This window comes from Gambusia affinis, linkage group LG02 (assembly GCF_019740435.1).
Source record: "Gambusia affinis linkage group LG02, SWU_Gaff_1.0, whole genome shotgun sequence".
NCBI classification, from domain to species: domain Eukaryota; kingdom Metazoa; phylum Chordata; class Actinopteri; order Cyprinodontiformes; family Poeciliidae; genus Gambusia; species Gambusia affinis.
This window is the reverse complement of record NC_057869.1, coordinates 5992277-6015786: the sequence shown is the minus strand read 5'-3', so window position 1 is coordinate 6015786 and position 23510 is coordinate 5992277. Positions and strand designations below refer to the sequence as shown.

The 23510-nt window shown below is 35.3% G+C and overlaps 1 protein-coding gene across 3 annotated transcripts in view; it reads left to right on the top strand.

The window, feature by feature from the left end:
• Nucleotides 1-22951, top strand: part of tspan4a (tetraspanin 4a) — a 160959-nt gene extending 138008 nt beyond the window's left edge. For all 3 annotated transcript variants that reach the window (XM_044142595.1, XM_044142589.1, XM_044142603.1), the window contains 4 exons: nucleotides 3441-3542; nucleotides 6550-6681; nucleotides 16648-16731; nucleotides 22446-22951. In XM_044142595.1, the coding sequence (XP_043998530.1) occupies nucleotides 3441-3542; nucleotides 6550-6681; nucleotides 16648-16731; nucleotides 22446-22514 (387 nt within the window). In that variant the 3' untranslated portion in view covers nucleotides 22515-22951. The remainder of the gene's footprint in view (nucleotides 1-3440; nucleotides 3543-6549; nucleotides 6682-16647; nucleotides 16732-22445) is intronic.
• Nucleotides 22952-23510: the final 559 nt, after the last annotated feature.

The following is a 23510-nucleotide window of genomic DNA, read 5'->3' as shown; positions in this document are numbered from 1 at the left end:
GTCTGAAATGCTACTCAGCTGGATGTGTCACCATGATTCTGTGCTGAAGAAAGGCAGAAAACCAAGTCCATACAAAATGAATCATATTCCAATGCACTAGACCAGCATGAAGCATCTCTATTTAATATGTTTGGATATATCTACAACATGTTAAATCAATCAAACAGATTTGCTTTAGTCCTAAAGAAATTCCCAATATTCTTTAAAAAAATTCTGTGCCAATTATGAACTAGTTGTAGACTATTAAAGCTACTAATGCTTTAATAATAGTACATATTTGACACCTGTTGGCTTACCTGCACAAGCTACACATTTAAGCTACACATTATGCTATGCACTGAATTAGATCTAAATCTCCCACAGAACATGGCACTCTCACATTTAAAGAGCAACATATGCATAAACCTATTTTATTTTATGTTGTATACATAGAGACAAAGCAAAATACATAGTTTTATTCATTCATTCATTCATTTTTAAGATGTTTTTTGTCATTTTGGGGGTAATGGATTTTTGTTAACAGAATAAGACAGCTGAAAATATATCAGCATTTTCGATCTATCCCTTTCCAAATAAAATAAATTAGGCAGCTTTGAAACAAAGAAGGTTTCAGTTTATGTATAATTTCAGTGAGATTGAAAGTAAATTAAATACAGTCTGCAAGGTTTCTGTGTGAATAATCTATTAGCATTATCCAGGCTTAAAGAAAAGCAGCTATTGTGAGTCAAACGTTTATTGTCATGATAAATTCCTGTTGCTCCCATTGCAGCCAAGAAACAATACAAACCAAAAATTTCTAAAAGTTAAAAGTTTAAATTTATGCTTACTAAAAGTAAAATATAAAGTTGAAAACTTCCTTGATTCAACTGAGAATGACTTAGCATTTTAAAGACTGCTCTACACTGACTGTTGGTTCATCTCACTCATTGGATTACATTTTCCCAGATTTCTGCCACTCTACATCTATTTTATTGAACAGAGCTTTTCTAGTGTTATTTAAATGATTACAGTAAACTGTCATGCGATCTCGGTGATATCAGAGTTCTTGTAAAAGTAAATAATGCATGTGTAGATGTAGGAATGACTCTAAAGAAAAAAATAAAGAATGCACAAACTGAGTTAAACACAAGGATCATCTTTCCCAAGGGCTGTTGACTCAGTTTTCCGAAAGCAGCCACCAGTTTCTCCAAACTCATGCCTGAAGGGATGGTATTGATCTTTGATAGATCTGCAATGAATAAGGCCATTCTCAAATGCATTTGGAAACTAGTTTCACATGATGAAATTTCCTGGCATCACAGAGTGCAGGAAAGAAACCTCTTCCTAAAGCAAACCAACGAAAGTGTTAGACACACATCCTCCCCAAACACTGTGATTTCACAAGAGAAAATATGCAAGTATTGTAAGTATTCATTATTTACATCCTCGTTTGCTTGCTGGCTGGCTGCTTTTCCGTTGCCTGAGGTGACTCGCTGTGTTATTTGGCACATTTACAGTTTTATATTTGAAGAATCCTGTCACAATAATGTCCAGTAGCATTGGACAAAAATTGCAGCAGAAAGCCTTTTTATTTGTTCACTGACTGATTTAAACAAAATATCACGAGGTCCCATCAGATTGAAATGTATTCAAGAAGAATTAAACTGCATATGAGGTAGAACGAAAAAATTATTGATATTATTGAACAACAAAATTCTGAGAGATGAGATTCAACATTTAAATTAGACTTGGCAAGTTGTATGTTTTTTTTGTCCACAACATTGATGCTTGCTGATTAATATGTTAATTTTAAAGGTTGTGTTTCAATGAGTTTTTAAGGTTTGTTTTTGACAATTCAAGGCTTGCAGGAAAATCTGGTTTTGTTGAATGTTTTTATCTTGTTTGTTTAGTTTCACAGGGCCGAGCGTGTAGGTCTAAACAAAACTCACATTGAACTGCATCTATTTGCTTTATTGAACGGCAGCACAGCAACATCCCATGAAAATCCAATTTGATCTCCTCACTTCTGACCTTGGTTTATTTGTTCTTATGCTACATGAAAAGTGTATCCTGAAACTGAGCAGATGGTAACAGATTGCTGGTTTTCTTTCTTTTTACTTTTGAAAAATCTAGTTTTCAAAGCAGACCAAAGTTACACATTTTTAATCTGACATATATTTATGAACTTCACTTTACAGGAGGATTTTTTTATTTTTTTTTCTGTTATATAAATTTTAGTTGTTCTTTTCAAAAATATTTTCTGTCCAAAATAGTGGTGAAGCTATTATTTGGATATATATGCCATTCTTAGTCACGGCCATTTTATCCTAAACAATTTCATATCCATGTTATTATTATCACACCATATCAGACTATTTTTATTTTCTTGGTTTTTGATTAATTATGGTGTAAATATAGTAAATATACAAATATGTATTTAGCTTTTCTTTTATCATTTTATGTCTATGTTTTATTTCCATATATCATATAACACATTTGGGCCCGTCTACTTCAACAAAAATACAATTATAACTGCAACCAAATCAAATAGGGAACAACTTCCTCGATAGATATAGATATTATTTGTAGAGGACATATAATATTTCTTTACAGTACATTGTATGTGTAGAGCAAAGAAATGTGCTTTCAATGGTTGGTTGTCAAAGCAGGTTCTAAGCTGTTCTTTAGATGCATGATCAGTAAATGTTATTCTGCTGTTGACAGCTCCTTTTTAGAACCAATGAAGATGGCTAAAAACTACATAAGTGGGGATTAGTGAAGGTTTGAAATGACAAGCACTGTTATGCCACCATCATTTATAAATTATTCTTTTATTTTTTAGATATTATTTCCCCGTAAGAAAAGGCGTAATCTCTGTGCACTAAAACACCCTATCAATATTCACCAGTTTACAAAGATTTGTTTAATAAATTTCAGTAATTGGTCATTTTAGAAATTGCTGGACTTCATTGGCATATTTCTTGTAAGAATTTTTTTCTTTTATTATTTTTTCTGTGCTTGTTTACTGTCAGTTTGCCTGTGATTTTGAAAAAGCAGCTATTGACAAGATAAACAGATGGCTCGAGGTTTTCTATGGTGTTTGTTGAAAAATGATTTTAAAATAAATTCAATGCATTTTATTTATATAGCACCGATTTCCAACAATACTCATCCCAGAGCACTATACAGGCAAAGTAAACAGGTCTTCCAAAGGAGTGTATATATACATATATATGTGAACAACCATTTGTTTCTGTTGGTTCCTTCCAGACAGATGGCACTGCAGATTTTCTTGAGAGTCCGTGTGCTTATTTGTCTCCTCTTAAGTCAAAACCATTTACTGCTGTAAGAAAAGGAAAATAGAAATATCTAATGAAAACTCTGCCAGAGCCAATAGTGATGTTTGTTCAGTTATCTCTTTTTAAAGCAGGCTTTTTTGCCTCTCACTGTGTTTTCTCCAGATTGATCGCTATGCTCAGAGGGATTTGAAGAAGGGCCTGCAGCTTTTTGGCACTGAAGGCAACGTGGGTTTGACCAACGCCTGGATGATCGTACAAACTGATGTAAGATGTGAAATGTCTGTACTAAGTGCATTGAATTGGAGAGGTGATAAAACACTTGGGTCATGTTGCTTAAAAAAAATTGTGCATACCATTCAATATTAATCTTGGTACCATTTAGCTTCATACGTTAGAGACTCTTCTGTCAAAAGCGATACATGACACTATGACTGCATTATTAATCTGACAAAGGGTATTTTTGCTTTCGACATGGTTTCACTTTATGTCACACATTGAAACACCATTTTACAATGCATGTCCTCATGGAGAGCTTCATTTATATTATAAACAAAAAGGGATGTGTGCATGTTTAAGAGTCACTGATTATATTATTCATAAATTTTTTTCAGCTGGCTTTTAAATGTTCAGATCCATTCGTTGACAAAAACAATGGCACTATTGATGTAAAAGAGACTTTGGTAAGCCATTTACAATGTTTTCCTGCTTAATTTTAGTAGGAGTGTGTACATTTCTGAAAGCCACTGTAGTCATTCTTCTTAGGTACAATTAAAGTGTAGAGTGCTTTGTCTAAGAAGGGTGGTAAAATGCAGTGAAGGAATATAATGCAAACATCATAGCTAATCTTTGGTTCCAGCTCAAACTTTGATGTGCCTTTTTCCTTTGTCTTTTTCTTTTTTTTATTTCCTCTGGAATGAAAATACAATATGAGAGGCAAAGATTGGGAATTAAAGGCGGATGCTGCAGCTGAAAAAACCCCTTTGGGAGACTTCAAATGATAAATTGCAGTCTTCGGGGCTCTTGAATACATTTCTGTAGCTCGTAGTTTTAATTCATTAGCCAAAGTTTGACTCTTGATTGCATGTATGTGTGCCCACATGCAATCAAGTGCCTGGTAGGTTTACTGTTTGCGTTTGTGTTTGCGTCTGCAGCAAAACAGACATAAACAATGACAGTGAAATCTAATGCTATGCAAATCAATGCAGGTCTGCGTCGCTTCTTGTGGATGATAACCTGCAGAGCTCTTATTTTCTCTGCATTCAGGATGAACAGAATCTGCATGAATAAGCCATCGTTTGAAACCGTAGGTACGCAAATATGAGTGTGCGCTTTTATCCCTGTAGGATCAGCGCAGCTGTCTACTGGAGAGGAAGACCATTAAAACGCAGCTCTCATTCTGGTACTCCCTTCATCCCAAACCTCTTTCATTCATGCTGAGTCACTGAATGAATAATAAGGCGCATGTCCTCAGACCAAAGGACACCTTAGATAAAATTTATAGCCACTTACAGGACAGTGTATATACATTTAAAATTGAATATATACATACACTATAATAAGATGTGACCTTTTGTTCTGTAAATCATCTTTTCTGCTTGAATGACTTGAGATTGCTAAAATTATTTCTGTTTGTTGAATGTTATAGTAACAAGAAGTTACTTAGAGAGTTTTCATATCCAAATTTCTTCACATTCAGAAGTATCCATGAATTTCCTTTGTATTTGGATTGCAGAAACTATATGTCCTTGGTCAAACATTTTGGATATCCTTCCTCAAGCTTCTCACAATGGGTTGGAGAATCCTCCTGACTGAACCAGTGTCATTATATAAACATATAATTATACAATTTGATATTTTGAAAACAAATTTGCTTAAATGAACAAACCTCAAATTTTTTGGTCAAAAAGCAGTGGTGGTAGGATGAGGTGATTTTCTTTAGCCGTATAAGAATTAGTTTATCACGCAAAACTCCAATGAAAACACTTTTTTTTTTAACTTCATACAAGTCACATGATCAACAACCGGATGTTGCCACTGATGCAAACCACAAACAAATAGACGACAGGAAGTAGCTGGATAATAATGGTGTGGCATGTTTTTTAACAACTTTTTGCTTGAACAATCTTATTCAAGTGTGATTTTTATTCTGTTTCTTATTTAATGGAAACACTGCAATTGCAAAGTTTTGTTGAGTTTTTTTTTTGTCATTAGCAGAATATTGACAAAGTTTTGAGCACATTTCTAAAGGGAACACCTTGAGTCAGGCTTGTAGGCCTTGCTAACATCTGCCAAGTAAAATCTGCCAATAGATTTTCTCTGGAAAACTCAGGGCTCACAAAATCATCAACTTTATTTTCCTTCAGTCTACTTTCATGCTAATTTGGTCCTGAAATCATCTTTTTTGTTTTTTTTGTGTGTGTGTGTGTGTTGTTCTTGGAGTATTGACTTTTTTTCTTTCTATGTGGCCTTTCAGCCTATCTTGATTCCTTGCTTCACTCTGTACAATGACACTTCTTTTCCCCTAATTTATTTAAATGTTGTGAAATAACTTCTTCGATGTTTACAAAGAATAAACTTTGGGCCTTTTCCAAATGGTTTAAAGGCAATTTAAGCTTCATTTATGACATCTGGATTTGAAGAATAGAATAAAACTATTTATCATTCTCCTATTTAGCAAATCGAAATTACAGAAATCCACTGTTAGTTTTGGATAAATCTGTGGAAGGTTGTAGTTTTGAGTAAAAAAGTAAACTGCGAAGAGTTATAACACCCTTAATTATTTCTACTCTTAGCAGGGAATATTTGAAGTTAATCTTTATGTTTTGATAAATTGCACACCTGATCTACTCGTCAAGTGGGTGAGCAAGTTGTAAATTAACACAAGTTTGTAATTCTGTGCATGCAGTGCAGAAGGGAGTGGCTCCAGCAGAAATGTTACTGCACTGGGGACAGTTTATCATTTCACTGAATTGGATTTCACTGAAAGTCATAATGTCCTCTTATCAAAAATCTATAACAATTACAATGCAGAATGATGTAGATTAAAAGAAATAGGTGAGTTTCAAAATGGTGAAAGAAGGTTTGGAAAAAAGGTGCAGGAGAAGCCAAAGATCAATGTCAGACATCTTTGGCAAATATAAAATACGTCAATCTTATTCCTGGTAGCGGGAAATGACATAACTCCCATAAGTTTGCTTCTGTATAATCATAAAACAGAGATTTGAAGTAGTTGCCTTAATATTCCATAACTCTGATCCTGTTTCTTGTACAGTTTCGATGCTGTGGAGTCACCAACCACACAGACTGGTTTGAGGTTTATAATGCCACCCGAGTCCCAGACTCCTGCTGCCTGGAGTACAGCGACAACTGTGGACTGGACAACCCAGGAACTTGGTGGACTGCAGTAAGTTGGGGCATATTAATCAGTAGAGCATATGTAAAAACAGGGCTTATTTTCTCTCACTGTTTAAAGAAATCTGTTTAGATTATAGTTGAGTCTCTAGATTCCAGCGTCATTCATTCTTACAGAACCTTACAAAAGCATTCTTACCCCTGAATTTTTTTAAAATTACAACCATCATGGAATACTGTCTGCATTTTATTGTGTTTTTATATGAAACACCAGAAACATTAATGGCTTACAAATGATTTTAGATTCATACCTGCAAACTGTGGTTACTTTGAAAAGTCTAAATACAATCCAGTGCCTTCGGAAGCCAGAAGGGTAAATAATTAAGAGTTCTGTCTTTTGTATCATAATCCCAGTTGTGTTCTGCCAAAACGTCAGAGGTTGGTGAAAAACTTGACAGTTTTTATCCACTAACAGAGGATAACCATCAGTAAAGTATTCAAAATGCAAGATTTTCTTAATGATAAAAAAAGTAATTGGTTTATACGGCAAAACATAATCCACAACCCCTCCCCCCTCTCCAAGGGATAGTCCCTAAAATCGATTTGCAATTTAAAAACCAAATACAAAGCTTATCTGCTTAGCAATAGAATGAAAACTCCACATTGTGAATACCAATGCTGGGGTCATGGGAGGATCTGATGGGGGGGAGTGTTAATCAAACAAATTCAGGTCATACTGTGACATAAGCAGCATGGCACCTTAAACAGCATGATTCATAGATAACATCTGCTTTCCTATCTATGAAACCCACAATCTCCTCCCGTGCCCAGCATGTTCCACAAAGACAAATGAAAATGCAATGAAAAAAAGAACCAACACGTAGCAGCAAAACATGCAGCAACAGAAAAGATGAGAAAAGGTGCTCTACTCTGATTATAACAAAACAGATTTTTTTTTTTAAATCATACAAAGAGGAAAAGTAATACATCACAAATCTGTACACACCATCACTGCTGTGAAACATGGTGATGATGTGGGGAGGATTTTCTGTAGCAGGAACAGGGAAGCTGCTCAGTGTCACTGGGATGGATGAAGCTAGATGGTATTCCTGAAAAAAATACAGTCAGCGTTCCAACAAAATAGGTCAGATCATGCCATATTCATGTTTTAGAATGGCCCAGTCAAAGTTCAGACCTAACCCAAAATTAAGAAAATTCTAAATTAATGTTCAACATTGGTGTCCAATGAAGCTTGAGCTGTTATGTAAAAAAAAGATGCTACTTCCCAGAGATTCTGTATACTTCCAGAAAGCAGGAATAGACTTAAGGTGACTGAATACAAATGCATTTAAAACATCGAAAACTATCAATCTTTTTCCTTCTACTTTACAGTAATGCATGGAGGAATTTAGTCACCGAAAATCTTAGTTGAAGAAATTTTCAGACTTGAAACGAGAACAACATCTGGAAACCTTCAAAGGGTATCTTTGCAAGGTACAGAGTGTTTGTATTAAATGCATTTTGTGATTCTATCCCTTTCTGAGGTCCATTTTATACAACAAACAATATTTTAAATATTTTTCTAAAAAAAAAAAGAGACTGTTCTGGACCTTCTGTATGCATTTTTTAAAATTATTTCAGCCATCCACAAGCAAACAGCTGGGCTAAGAAACTTTTATTCATTATTACCAATACTGAATTTGTCACATTTCCCAAAAGGGCTGACTGCTGCTGCTACTAATGTTGTATTTAACACATGATTAGCTTTAGCGTTATTTAGTTTTAGGCAGTTGTATCGCATGGAGAGTTGTTTCACTTTCAATTTCTGTTGTAATATGTTTAAATAAACCTTAGCACAGAATGTGAGATGCATGCACATTTTCAGGCCTTCGCCCTGTTGTGTATCTCTTTAAGAGCATTTATTAAAGGGTCACAGTGATGAATAATCCTGTCCCAATAATGAGAGCCACTAAAACCAGAGTAGAAAGAATAAAAAATGACTGATCTACAAAAGGAAGCTTCACAGCAGCATACGGCACCATGACTGTTTAAACAGCAGGCTCAGAGGAATAGAACAAGTTCTGTCATTTTCTTCTAATGAATGAGGATCTGTATTAGTACTGTGTGGACAGTGTGGAGATGCATTAGTCTCCATGTAATTTAGGAGCACTAGAAGTTGCCACTAATGAGGAAATTGAGCGTGTTCGGATAATATATTTGGCTAGATAGTATTAGTTGTTTTATTGCACCTTAATGAATAACTAAAATTGCTCCTCCTTCATGTGGAACTGTAAATCAAAGCTGCACACTGTAGAAATGAGGGTGTTAATGTAGCTATTAAATCTAATGTAACAAGTTTCCCATGAGTGTCCACTTGCTCCCTTAACATTCTCCATACAATGCTATGGAGAATGCTAGCTAAACATTGAAGCTTAGCATTATTTCAGGTTCTAAATAAAAATAAGGCAAAGATTACTTTTTGTCTTCATCATACAAAATGTTTTACATCAAAAGAAGGAAATTGAAACCTTTTTTAAAAAATCCCTTCCAATATTCCCCTTTCTCCTCTCAAGTCTTAAAATAAGTTTTGTTGAAGCCTTCTTTTGCTCCGTATTCTCATCTCTGAACAGTCTACTGTGGTTTCAGAAGTCTAATCACAGTCAGCCTTAAACAATGATCTTCTCTTGGCAACTGGGGCTTTTTGCCCTAAGCTTTTGTCTGCTGTGACACACTAAACCCGAGGCTTCCAGTTTTATGCACCCTTAAAACAATGGATTCGCAGACAAAATTGGAGTGACAGTAAGAATGGCAGACCTTTTTGTCCTCCTAAATTATACATTTGGGGTTAAAATTCAAGACATGTCTTTTTGCTCCTTTCTGAAGTAAACAAGAACAACCTTTTGCTATTCAGAAAGACATTTTAACAAATATGCCCAAGATATGGAAAAGGAACTTAAATCTGTGCATTTATTGTATTTCTATCCATTCTTTTATTTGTCTGGATGTTCATCAATCCATTTGATCCCTGAAGAAACAAGTTCAAGAATACCTCTGAGTAGCAACACTCTTCATATTCTGGTAGTTCCCAAATATTCACAAACCAGAAAAGATATTGCATTCTCTTCAGTGAGTTTGAGTCTGCCTCAAGCTCTGCTCCCAGTGGGAAGTCCCAAGAAAGAATCCAAAGAAAGGATGCTTGGAAGCAACTTGCTACGGTGGCTGAACCACCACACCTGACTGATTATGAAAAGGTTACACAGATCCAATGGCTTTTTTTTTTTTGCCTCCCAAATTAAAAAATTTAAGCTTTACATTCAAAATATTTGCCAGTGTGTTTGGAGAACACCTATCATCCTCAAATAAACCATATCTAAGACAGATGTGCATATGATGCATATATAAAAAAACATAGCCATACATTACAGAGGATGCATTTGTTTACTAAACATTAACGCTTCTCAAATTAAACAGCTGGGGAAAAATGTGTCAGGGTAGCAGCTGAGCAAGCTGCAGACAGTGATTATTTTTATGTTTTACCAAAGTATCTTTACATCATAATAATCAGTAAAATAAAAAATGTGTATGAAGTTTATTATCATCATCAGGGTCTTAAGAGTATGACAAAAATGAGATAGTCCAGCAGTGCAAATGCTATCAAAGAACATCATAATGAGTGAAGATCATGCAGGAAAATTGGCAATGATGTCTGTGTTTATCATCTAATAATGCTGTTGCTACAAAATGGTAAATGGGCTGTTTCAGAAAGCACATCGAGTGTGCCAGATGCCGCCTCAAGAAGTGTTTCAGTTTGTCAACCTGCAGATTGAGTGGGTGGAACTTCACTTTTTTTAAACATGTCATACCTTGTGGGTTGTTTTGTTGCTTGACATCCATACAGTATAGAATATGAGAAGATATTTATATTGAAACCATGTTTCAAGTCTTATGAGCCAACTTACAAAAACCTTTATTGGAATTTTCAAATCACATTTGAGAAATTACATATGGCTTAGACAGAATTTGCAGCTCGCCTTCCCAGAAATCTGTTGGAACCTGTAGTTCCTCGACATTTATAGAACATACTTACAGATTGCATTGTAGTTGTTATTATGTCTTCTAGTTGTTAATGGTTTAATTTCTGGAAATCACAGATTTGTTGTTTAGTATTTATAAGTTACTCCCCTGTAACTTGTACTTGACAGAAAATTCAATTTATTTTCTGGAAGTTCCCAGAACTTTAAGGCTATTTTCCCAACCAACAAATAAAAACAAAGCAAAACTTGCTGTAAAACATTAAGCGTGATTTGATTTTGTACTTATTTTTGTATTTTCTGAGTTCTGTATTATTTAATTTACACTTAAAATATTCTACTGAAATGCAACTGCAGTGCATTGCATTTCTCTATTTGATTTTTAATTCTGTCTTTGTCTTTCAGTGTCTCACATGAGTGATTTAATTTGATTTGTTTTTGAGCTTATACACTTACTGTTATTGTGATGCAAATATTTTAAAGCATTTATATCAGAAAATGTTTCCTTCTGATAAATTATTATGTCATGTGTTGTGGAGTTGTTAGAAGACCCAGCTGCAGGAAGGAGGACAGCAGGATCATGTTTGAGGTGATTTACAGGAAACATAAGCAAACACTAAAGAAAGAATGAAGAGACGAGACAAAATGAAGTGCACAAGAGCAAACACAAGGGCAAATAACAAAGAGATCTGTCAAAGAGTGACTGAGACAAAGATGCTACATTGCTGTGGAGGTTGATTGCTGGGAGCAAGTGCAATTTATCAACAGATGTGTTGAAGCTTAGGGAAAACAGGATCTGAAGGAACTGAGGGAGCATGTCTGGAATTAACAGCATGAATACACAGAAAACTAACTAAATAGAACACTTTGCTCAAACCAGGAAATTTTGTAGGTTTTATGTAGACCTCTGAATTCCAGCAAAAAAGGGCATTTTAGCAAATTATTTGTGCATGTTGTGCATCTCTTAATTTGTCACCTCTGTTCATGCCATGTCTTCGTTCCAACAAAAAGCTGCATTTATATCTTGCAAACACCTCCCAATTTCAGACATATTTTTATAATTACATTCACATTCCCATGCCGCCTGTGCTTTGCCAGTAACATCCGATTAAATTCATCTTGTCAAGCGTCTCGCATTGAAATCAAATCCACATTCACTCCAGTGATTTCTCAATTGAGTTTAATACTGACGAAGAGAAGTCAGGCGTGCCATTCAAGGCCAACGACTTAATGTTACTGAAATGTCTTGAGGCAGATATAAATGTTTCCTTTCCCTCGTGCAAAATTAATAAAAACATACAGCATTTCAGTTTTATGATGAACATGGTAGAAATAAACGGCCTGTGCAAGATATGTGTGGAAGAAAGGTACAGAGTGGCAATATTTCTGCCAAAGCAAAAGAAATATTTTTACTTTTTCTTTTATTGCTAGGCAGAAAATCCTCAACTGTGTGATGATGTGAACCCACAATGAGGCAGTTTGAAGTCTGGATTGATTTGTGCAGACAGAAATAGACAGGTCTCAGCAACAAAGAGTGAGCTGTGGTGCAATTAAGTCATTGAAAGTAAATAAAAGTACAGGGGCTACATTTATAGAGGCAGGAAAAACTTTCAAGATACAAGGATCAGTTTTAGTTGAGCAGCAGTTTATTATCCACAGCAGATGAGCACTTGTACATATTTTTCTAAGGAATTAAAAGACAGAGATAACTAACCTGAGGCTGAACACAAAGTTATCGGTAAATAATTCTAGTAAAAAAATAGTAAAACTGTTTTTTCAGAGCATAAATAGATCTCTGCTCTTTTACAGACATTTTCCAGGGTTATCACATTTTCAACTTCATCTATTCAGTCTGGCTTTTAATTAAAGTTATTTACTAACCCATATAATTTATTATTTCATTCAGATTCTTGCAACTTTCACATTATGTTTTAATATTTAGTAATAATCATGACAAGTACTGTTGTAACAAATCTCTTGGACTACAAGTTTTGTTTTTGCAACTTTAGTCTAGTTAAGGTTTGTTTTTTTTAGTGATTATGATATGCTTAAATTTGCAATAATTCTTGTGTTTTGTTTTTCTGTCTTCCCTGGTTTACTCACTGCTTTTCCTCAGTGACTGTGTTTTATAGTCTACCATATCTGTTCCTCCTATTTCCATTTACTTGTCTGTCATTCATTTAGTATTCAGATTCCCAGGTGTGAATGCTGAATGTTTTGAATAATCCACAAGTGCAACATGACCAATGTGGCCTTCAAATAGTAGATGTATTTATACTGAAATTAAATTACACATATTACACATAGACTATTTACTATTTACTGTAGTTCCGTTGTTTTCATTTGGGTGTATTAGGTTAAAGGGAGGAAACACATGGACGCCGTTCATCCTTCAAAAACATTTTCCTTTCAGCTCACATTTCTCCCTTACTTTGCTGAAATTTATGAAATTTTAAAGGGAATGAACAATTTTACAAGGCATTGTACAACAGTGCCTCTGTGAGAATCAGAAACATGTAAGATGCTTTTTGAACCTACATAACATTGAAATATGGTACATCCATATTTTATGGATATTTTATGGATGTACCAAGGTACGGATTAGATAGAGAACAAACTACAGAATGTCCTGAAACTGATAGCAATACCTTATCCATGTTTGCATCCTTTGGGACATCCAGTGTGGTTGTTTTACCAATGGAATATCTAATAAAGGTTAGATATTTCCAACTTTCATTATCTATGAAAGTTGGAAATAGCTAACCTTTCATTATCTTTGCAAGGGGAAAGCAATGAATTGCTGTCAGTTCAGAGTTGGCAGCCAAGATAAAGGAAACATTAATAGGGTTCCCTTAAAGAAAGACATGCTGCCATTCTGCTCAGAAAGCATTGAAAGGCGCAGTAGGATTGTTGGCAGAGTTCCATGAAGTCAACACTAACCACGGCTTTAAACTTTCTAAAGGGTTAGAGCTCTGCGTCTAACCCTTTAGAAAGGACTAGGGTCAGTGGTCAGAAGTCAGTGGACATACCTCTTTCAAAGGAGTTTTTTTTTTTTTTTTTTTTTTTATAAAACGTACCATTAGGACTCCCCAGCTTGATGAATTTGGTTCATTAATTTCCTTCACATTTAGGCTTGACAGGGCACAGCCTCAGCCACAGCTTCTTCAGTTTCCTGCTGTTCAGAGAGAAGGAACTGCACTCATCAACAACATCTTTTACTCTTACACTGTGAAGGTCCTCAACACATCAGATCTATCTGTAATTGTAAGATCCAGGCACAACTCAGACATCTATCCATCAGTAAAACCTTAATTACTCATTTTGCAAGAATTCAAAAGGTCCTTTGATTGCTCCTCAAAATAAGTATTTATTTAAATAAATTCATCATATGCATTTTTTCAGCCAGTTCTGAAAATTCTGAGTAACCATTGAGTCTGCAATCATGTAAGTGATGATACAAACCCTTGTTTATTATTGTGTTGCCACTGTTTCCAGTTTTATTCTTTCTTTCTTATGCCTTAGATGACACATTTTGCTCAGCTTATGCTTGCACCTCTGAGGGCCCTCGTTGAAATGTTTGCACGCCCACTTTGTTGTCATTTTGTCAGAGTCAAATCTGGAGCTAATCAATACCTGTGAGTGCAACCAAGTAATTTCACCTTCGACTGAAAGCCCGATGTGTTCTCTAAAACTGATTGTTGGCCACATCTAAACAGAAGGTGCAGTCTGGTGTTAGTGTCATGTTGATATTATGCCAATTTTCTGCTGATTTCTTTACTGCGGAAAATCAAAAAACTTGTTCTATTTCCCTGAAATCTTTAACGTTATTGCATTTATCGAAAATTCCACATGCCAACAAACTGATCAATCTAAGAAACAAATCGAGCATCAAATGTCCTAAAATGTTAAAGCAACACAAAATTAAAAAACTTTGTCCTATATTTGTATGAAACATTGAGGCCTTGAGTAGACACTGAGCAAAAAGTGAATGAATGGTACTTTTTATTTTAGACTGGACATCACAATGGACAGAAACAGAGGATTAATCTTAATCTTTAGGAAATTTTTGAAGGCTGTGAAGGCTACAAAAATGCAAACTGCTCCGGGAATGTTTCCAGGAACATTTCTCTAAGAGGAGACCTTTGGGCAAAACTCTAAGGAGGCAACATATATCTCATCTGGCTTCGGAACATTTTTGTATCTTTGGGAACAATCTGAATGCTGTTGGTTTTCAGAAAAAAAAAAGTTTCATTTCCCTACTGGCGCTGTTACCTTCATGACCTATGGCAAACAAATTTTTTTTTATGCATTTATACACTGCAAGATCAAATTGTAAATTCTATGCTGATATTTGGTATATTTCTTTACATTAAACAGAGTACCAGTTGGAAATAGTTCCCTCCTCTGGATTTAAGTACTCACTCCACTTCATATCTGTCTGTAGCTTTTATGACTTCAGGAGAAATTATCTCTCTTTATCTGGTAAATGCCTCACGTGAGCACCTAGCAAACCACTGGTACTCAGGTAGACTGATTAAAACTGTTTTAAAGTTTGGTACTATTTTGATGAAGCGCTGGATGGCTGTAAATGAGCTTAATCCCAGAGCTGAGAGTTACACTGAAAGGTCACAAATCTGTTTTATGGGAGTTTGCAGTGGAAGTTTAACCATAAAATATAAATTTATATCAATTCCATTGCAGCTCTGAGATCCAGGATGGTTGCAGTTGAACAACAGTGTGATAAATATCCCCAAACTTGTCTTAAAGTAGGCCCACTGCATGACTTTCCATATTGATCCAGCCCAGAAGCGTTTTTCAGGTATATATATTTCCTGGTTCACTGACACTTCAAGCAAGAGTAAAAAGGAGAGAAGACTGTTTTTGGTTTCCTGAGCTCTGACTCAGCTTCTCAATGTAAGAAGATTTGAAATATAGCACAATCATCGCGTCACATCTGCTGAAATGAATAATTTAATTAGGACAGTGCAGTAGCCTGTTTTGATAACACTCTTCCTTCCTACAGTACATCAGGCCGTACATGTTGCAGTGTATTAATCATAATCCAACACACAGTTTGGCACACATGTCAGTGAAAGGTCTATTGAGCCATATAGCAAATGTCACCCACGTCGCTTCTGGTTTTAGCGTTCAGTAACACTTAGAAAGCAACTTACTTTGCTTTGATAATAGATGTCCTTTTCATTATCAGTGACATGGGAGACGGAGCTCTGTAATTGCATCTCTCTTCTTTTTGCAGAAAATGTTACAGTTTCAAAAGTCAGTACTCCCAAAGACAATTTACGCCTTTGCAGATTTTCCCTGTTTTTGCCTTTTTTTGTCATATTTGAATGTTTCAGGTCATAAAACCATGTCAAAGACAATCTGGGTAAATTCAAAATGTAAGTCTCAAGAGGATGATTGAAGCCCTGTATTTTGATCTAATGATGCGTTCATGGAGTAATTTTGGTAGGTTCACAATGTTGTCCTTCCCCATTTGTTGGTCATGACTTATGTGATATAAAGCCTTAGGAAGGGTTTTTGGACCCTTTCCAGAATGATACAAGATATTATTCTGTTATTAAACATCTTTAGATTTGGAAGGGGAGGAGAAGGATAAAAACTGTGACAATGTAAATCTGAAGGGGGTTAAAAAAATTGTTTTCTGCATTTGATTTTCTCAGCAATTAAATTATTTCATTATCACAAAATAAATGTATGATTTGAATGATTATTTTTTTTTTTTTTGTAAAACAAACTCAAAACAAGATCTGTTCAGAGAGGAAGGAGATGGTAATAAATGACTCTGTTTTATTTGATGTTTTTATTGGATGTGTATTTGACCGTTATCTTAAAAAGTAAAGCTCCTGGAAACATCAGCGATCATTTTTAAGCGCAATCGTTATGGGGAAGATGTTTGTTGTTGTGAGCTGTGTTTTCTTATCATCTGTTAAGGTTGTCTTAGTCTCTCTGGTTATGTGTCTCCGCAGCCTTGTTACGAGCGAGTAAAGGGCTGGCTAAACGACAACCTGGTGGCACTTTGGATCTTTGCTCTATGCACAGCACTCACTCAGGTAATGACAACTTTAAAAATTTATATTTTTTTGTAATAAGCTTTGTCATGTCTTTGACATTAAACCAGCTTAGTCTATGACATGAATGAGTCTCACACTGCTGCAACATGAAGACTTGAACTCGGGGGTTTTGTGGATAGCCTCCCGAGGACCACATAGTGAGCTTGGCTTTGCGTAAAATTCTCTTATCTCCCCTGCAGCTGAGTGATTCGTGATGTGCTTCCCTAATCTGAGAAGATAGATACTCCATGTTGCCTGAAAACATCAAGTGCAGAATGCTCCCCTGATGCTGCCGGCTTATTTTCAGTCAATACCGTTTTTAGATAAATAAAAACCGGAAAGAACATGTAATTACTGCCAGATTTATCTCAAAGATCTGTGGTGTTTGCAGGCTGAGTCACAGCCTTATATCAGCCTGTTTTCATTTCCAGGGTGCTACATACTGTCGAAAGTAGAAGAATCTCCTGGTGTCACAACATTTGAACCAAACACTGCCTTGTTGATCAGCAACAACAAAACATAACAAATTAAAAACATTGCTGGGAAGTTTAGATTCGGGCACACTGAATAATAGTCTCTGTTATACGTATGTAAAAATGCAATAACACAGTGGAACTACATAGTAATAATGTTATACGTAATATGGCTGTGCTTATTGTAGTTTCTACAATCTACCTATTGACAGGTTAGTTTCCATAATCCTTGAGATGAGTTTTGAAGTTGTCCCTTTGAGAGTCTATAAGCTGCAACTGAGATTTTACAAGGCATCTTCCATAATTAACAGGGCATTCTCTTAAAATGTGTTAAATATTTTCCTAGGACCTGTTTGTTGTTTGTCACTAACCAGCATGTTATTGTCCTGGACACTTTTGTGGAACAGTCTTATTTATCTTGCTCAGTTGCAACCTAGTATTTTCCAAAACATGCTGATTAAACTCCCAGAACTTACTTGCAGTGGTTTTGAAGTGACTTGACATTTTCTGAAACATAATCGTCACACCCTGAAATCATACCTACATTACAGATTTTAAAGGTTATCTTTACAGAATGTACAACCTTTGTTTCCGGAACATTTAGGTTCCTGAAATGTAAAGAGTAGGTACAGGAAACAGACTCTTTCATTCAGTAACTTATGACCTAGCACTATCAAAAGTTTTAAAGGTAACTTCTCAGAACTGCAGTACACTGTTCTATAATAAGCAACCTGTAAGTTCTGGAAAGTATTATGTATGATCTGGTAATGTAACTTGTTAGCTCCAAAAAGTAACCTCTAAGCTCCAGGTAAATACCCCAACAGTTTCCAGAAATTAATTTGCGAGATCTGGATGCGTATTCCCTTACATTTAGACAAAGTTATCTAGAAGATAACTCAAGAAGACAAGCATCTTGTCTGTTGTTGTAAAAGTAAGCTGTAAACTTCAGAAAGTAATCTGAAGTGTCAGTAAATACCTTGTAAGTCTCCAGGTAAACGGTATGTAAGTTGTTGGAATCTATGTTCCAACATAGACATTGGTTATCCTCTATGTTCAAGTAAATAATCCTGTAAAATCATGAAAGTCTTTTTGTCCAGTAAAAGCATCACTTAAGTTTGTAAACAACCACTGAATTTAAAATAAGGGACCTGTACATTCTAGGGATGAAAGCAATACATTTCTGTAAGGTCCCAAAAGGGCTGCAAGTATGTATACCATTCATTATTTACTGTATGCTTTTCCTGCATATGTATTGCAACCTTAAACTGTACTGTTTTAGGGTAAATTCTCTCTTCTATCTGAGCTATTATTTCTGCTTCTTTCTTGAGTTCGCAAGCATCATCTTGAGAATATTCACATACCGTACCCACTGCTCATTTTTTCTTTGTAAGTGCAACCTGGTAGAATTGTGGATGTTTTCTGCTAGCATTGGTAATTTATCACAGTTCCAGTTTATGAAGGCAGTAGAAAGCTTCATTTCAGAACCCCAAAATATTCATGCCACAGTTTGTTTTCTAGTGTTTCTATACCTTTCAGCATCTAAGGGAAAGAAACAGTATTAATGTTTTTGGTGCTTCTAGCCAAATGTAAGTGATAACCAAGGTGAGGCAGAAAATTTTTAAAACTTGTTAGAGATCCTGTTAAGGCCAGGGACTGTAGCCTAACTGGATTAAAACTGACTCTGCTGAAATAAAATGCTCAGGAACAATTCAATGAATGAAAAGAATGTTTATTTATGAGCAAAAACAATAGGCTTTCTTTCAAGGGTATTATTTAATTTATTTGCACACTCAAACAAACCCACACACTCAGAGCAACACTGAGCATTTTAAATTTTAAACCAGTTTTTTCTGAGAGATGTTTTGTGTCGAGATACACATTTCTGTTTTAGTTGTATTCCACAGTTTCAACTAAACTACATTTTTGTGGTTTAGTTGCCCTACACTCAGTTAAACACCAGTCAGATATTTTAAGGTTCATTCAATATGAACTTCAATTTCCATTAACCTGTATAAACATACTAAAAAATGAATGTATATCTAATAAACAACTTTACTGATCTTACTCGTTCAAACTGAAAGTGGATATTAGTACTCCTCTTGTTACAATCCCAGGTTCTGCTGGAAAATTTAGAGTCTCAAGGTTTGTGTGGCTGTTACTTTGACATATACCATCCATCTAAAACACTGTGGCAGAAAAGGCAACCCACTGACAAATGGAAACAGTAAAGCTCTGACAGCAGGGGCTTCCCACAGCGGGACAACACGGCCCACCACACTGCTAAAACTGCTCAAACAGCTTGAGGAACAGGAAAAGGAGCTTAAAGTATTCACCCTGCCTTCAAACTCCCCGGGTCTCAGTCCAAACCAGCTTCCTACAGGGTGCACTGGAAAACATAGCCAAATCTCACAGGACTCCAGAGTATTAACTGTTGACATCCTGCTGCTTAACAGTTCATGACACCTTCAGAGATCTGTTTATACCCCACGAATAAGAGCTGCTTTTAGCAGCATGCGAGTAAACTTAGTTTTCATGAAGTCAGCTATTGTAGTTTTAATTTAAGTTTCTGCTTCAGTTTTGACTTTTTATATAACTTCTTCTTCCATTTGTCTTCATCTAGCTGGAAAATATCAAATTTTTTGTTGCAATAAAATATGACAGAGTGACGTTTTTGCAAGTAAGTGGAAAGAAAATTATTAACTTTCTTTCAAGTTGAAGAAAAATCTATAAAAATTGAGCTGACATTAAATTATCTTTTAAACTTGTCCAAAATTGCTTAGAAAGTTGAAAAGGTGTAAAAGGCCTTTAAAAGAGTTTGTGAAACCCATTTCATGATTCACTTCTTTAATCATTAAATTAAATAATTGAATCATGATGCAAGCCATGTTAAATTGCCTTTTGTTGAAATGCTTTGTGAAAATAAAGTTGATTTGACTTGACTTAAAATGTCATCAATATGATGTTGTAGAAAGATGAAAAAACTGCAATTTTTGCAAGAGACCAAGTTTTTATTCTGCAAAATTATGTTCGCTCAGGTTGCAGACTGAATCAGTCTGCATGATGAGCTGAGTCTAATCCATCTGTTTGTATAATTCTAAATTTACTAAGAGTAAATCATTTTAAAACTATGGAAAGATTTTTTAAAAATGTTTTCCAACCTGTCATGGATAAATGAAAGATTACCCTTAAATCATTAGAATATAAATTTAGAAGATCTGCTGCTGGGTGTTCTGGTTGAATATACTGTCAAGTTTTATCCTAGTGACACATTGGCTAAAGACATTAATGTATCCTTAAAAAACATTTGTTCCTAAGAAAAATCCACTGCAGTAAAAACAGCATGTTTTTCTCTGCTAATATATTTTACCAACATGTAAATATGGGTAATGTGCAGCATGAGTTAGAAGAACCTTAGACCATATGTAGGTATATTTATGGAAAATACACACTTCACAAAGCATCCAGTTCTCAAAGATGTGCTCTGCTTGCTTTAGAGATTAAGCAAACATAAATATCGAGTGACAGCAAAAAAAAAAGTGATTGCACTGCTGACTTTACAGATAAAGGGCAGGAATATGTATGAATGCATAATTCTGCAATTTATTTTGCTTATTTAATTTAATCATTTTTTAATTTATATAGTGACAAATTAAAACAAAATACTATTTAAGGCACTTAGTTTACAAAGTGAGTTATTTAGAATTTAATTCAAATTCAGTTCAGATCAGTTTATTCTATTCCAGTATAATCAATAGTTAGATTAGGATCCAATGACATACAGCATAATCCTAACTTCATTATACTGATTATACACAGTAATGCAAATTGCTAATGCGTTATTTCTCCAAGAAAGACCAGCTGACTGAGTCAAGTCATTGACTCAAATCTTTCTACTTCTCCAATATAAAAAGCCATTATGTGATTATTTGCATTGAAAGTGCTTCACATACAGAGGTTAATGAAGTGAACTCGATTAAATTAAGTCTTTCCTTTGAGGGCAGAATTACTCTGGTGCACTGAGGACAGTTTGTCCCAGCTGGGGTTTGCATTAAGTGAGAACTGCCACTCCCAGCAGGTAAAGGCCAAACTGTGCACAGCCATTCCTCAATAATAGGAACTAAAACTCCAACTTGTATTTATTGATTGAAAATACAAGTTGCACTGACAGAGAGCAGAAGCACATTTATATTTTGTGTTTAGAAACACAGTCCTGACCCTGAGTACATCTGACAAATTTAATGATTGATTTTGCAGTTGCTTAGTATTGGGCTTCATGATGGGTCTCACCTCATTACAAGAAACTACTTTTGTCATTTATATACCTGCTGTGGTTGTAATAGAAAGTCATATTTAAATTGTAAAGCAATCACAAATATGGCCCGCTGCAAAAAGAGTTCAATTTGCTCAAGTCTGCTACACTTCAAGGTATTTTGTCATGATGTGTGGCTGCATTATACTGAGCTGCAAACCCTAACCGATAACAAGGAATGCAAAAAAGCCATTAGCTGGAAATCTAATATGAGACACATTAGTAATATTTTAAATACTGCAATGTACCACTGGCATAAAATAAATCAATGTCCCTCTTTGCACTGCTTTGTAAAGCAGATAGTGTGGGTGAAAGATTGGAACAGGTCAAGTTAATAGAACATCTTAAGGAATTCTTACTTTTTCTTTTCAATATTTTACTTAAATCTATTATCAAATTTTTTTATTATTATTATTATTTTTTTTTTTTCAAAATTAAAGATCACAGATTTTACTAAAGAGCATAAATTCATTTTTACTATAAGGAAAAGGCCTCCATCCATGCACACACTAATATGGTATAGCTAGGGGCAATTTTAGAAAGACCAATTGTTTCTGGATTGTGAGAGGGATCTGGAGTACCCAGGGGGAACCTATGCAGGCAGGGGAGAAGTCTTAATGTTTTCTCGCAGGTCAGAATAAAAAAGAAATCAACCAAATAGAAGAAGATAAAAGGTTCCCTGGAGATACTAATTGTTTAGAGAATCAATGAATGCTTTGGAAATTTGCTTTGCTGGATTCTCCTCTTATTGTGATCTTAAGAAATATTTTGGATGCATCACTTTCAGAAAATAATTTTTCTTCTGTCATTTATGGTGAACCAGCAATATTACAAAGTACAAAATGATCCAAAGATCTCCTTTTATGTCCACAGGCAGTCATCTTCAGAGACATGTGATTCCATTAATCCCTGCTTTTTCTGTGTTTCTGCAGATCCTGGGTCTGGTCTTCTCTATGACAATGTTCTGCCAGGCAGTGAAAGTAGAGACTTTTTATGCCTAGCGATCGACTCCTTTGCCCTTCAGAGTGCTTGGATTGTTTCTCATCTAAAAGGGACTCATAAACCTCCCAACCTTGCGTCCTCCACTTTCTCCATTGAAAAACTCTTTTTCCTAAGCTTGTCCTCTCTGTGACATTTGCTCTCAGATGTCACCAGTTCACAGTACTCCTGCTATCGACCAGCGCAGTGTCAGTGTTATCTCTCATTCATCTTTTGCTCTGTGTTAAAAGCTAATTTTTAGTGATATATTTTATCAAACAGTATTATGAACATGTATAAAACAAACGTAACCCCTTTTTTTAAATATGTGTTTTGTTTAAATTATTTTCAGGTTTGTATGTGTTTTAAAAATAGGAGCTTCAGCTGAGAAAAGTGCACTGGGTTTTGTGCTGCAAGTGCATGTCTCCTGCGATGATGTGAATTAAATGTTTTGACTCGACAGATTGGCGCTCGTCATGTTTTCATTCCTAAAGCAGCAAAAGCTGAATTTCTTTAATGTGCATTTCCGTTAAACCTGCAGCTGACGAGAATAAAAATGGAAATTTCTCAGGAAGTAATGCCTAACATGTGTCAGTCCCTCTGCTGAGACACTCCAGATTCATTAAAACATTTTGTAATTACCAGACTAATCACACATTAATTCGATACATTTAACACACTTGCTCTGAATTCTGTGGCTTATTTATTAGCTGCATTTACATGGAACGTGAGGATTACACCAAGTCTCAGTCAAAGAATTTCAATGAGCTGTGCAGTGGCAGAAGCCCTGAGACTGGCCTGGGGCAGTTTCCCCCAGCACCAATCACAGCTGAAATGACAAAGCCTCATCTACAGTCTTTGAAGTCTCCTCTGGCCCTTTTTGTGACTCCCTAGGTTTCTTCTTTTTTTTTTTCTTTTTCTTAAATTTCCTGTCTTGGGCAGTCAAGCATTATCTAGCCAGTAAGTACACCAGAGACGTACTTTGATTAAATTGGCCTATAGGAGAGAAAATGCTTTAG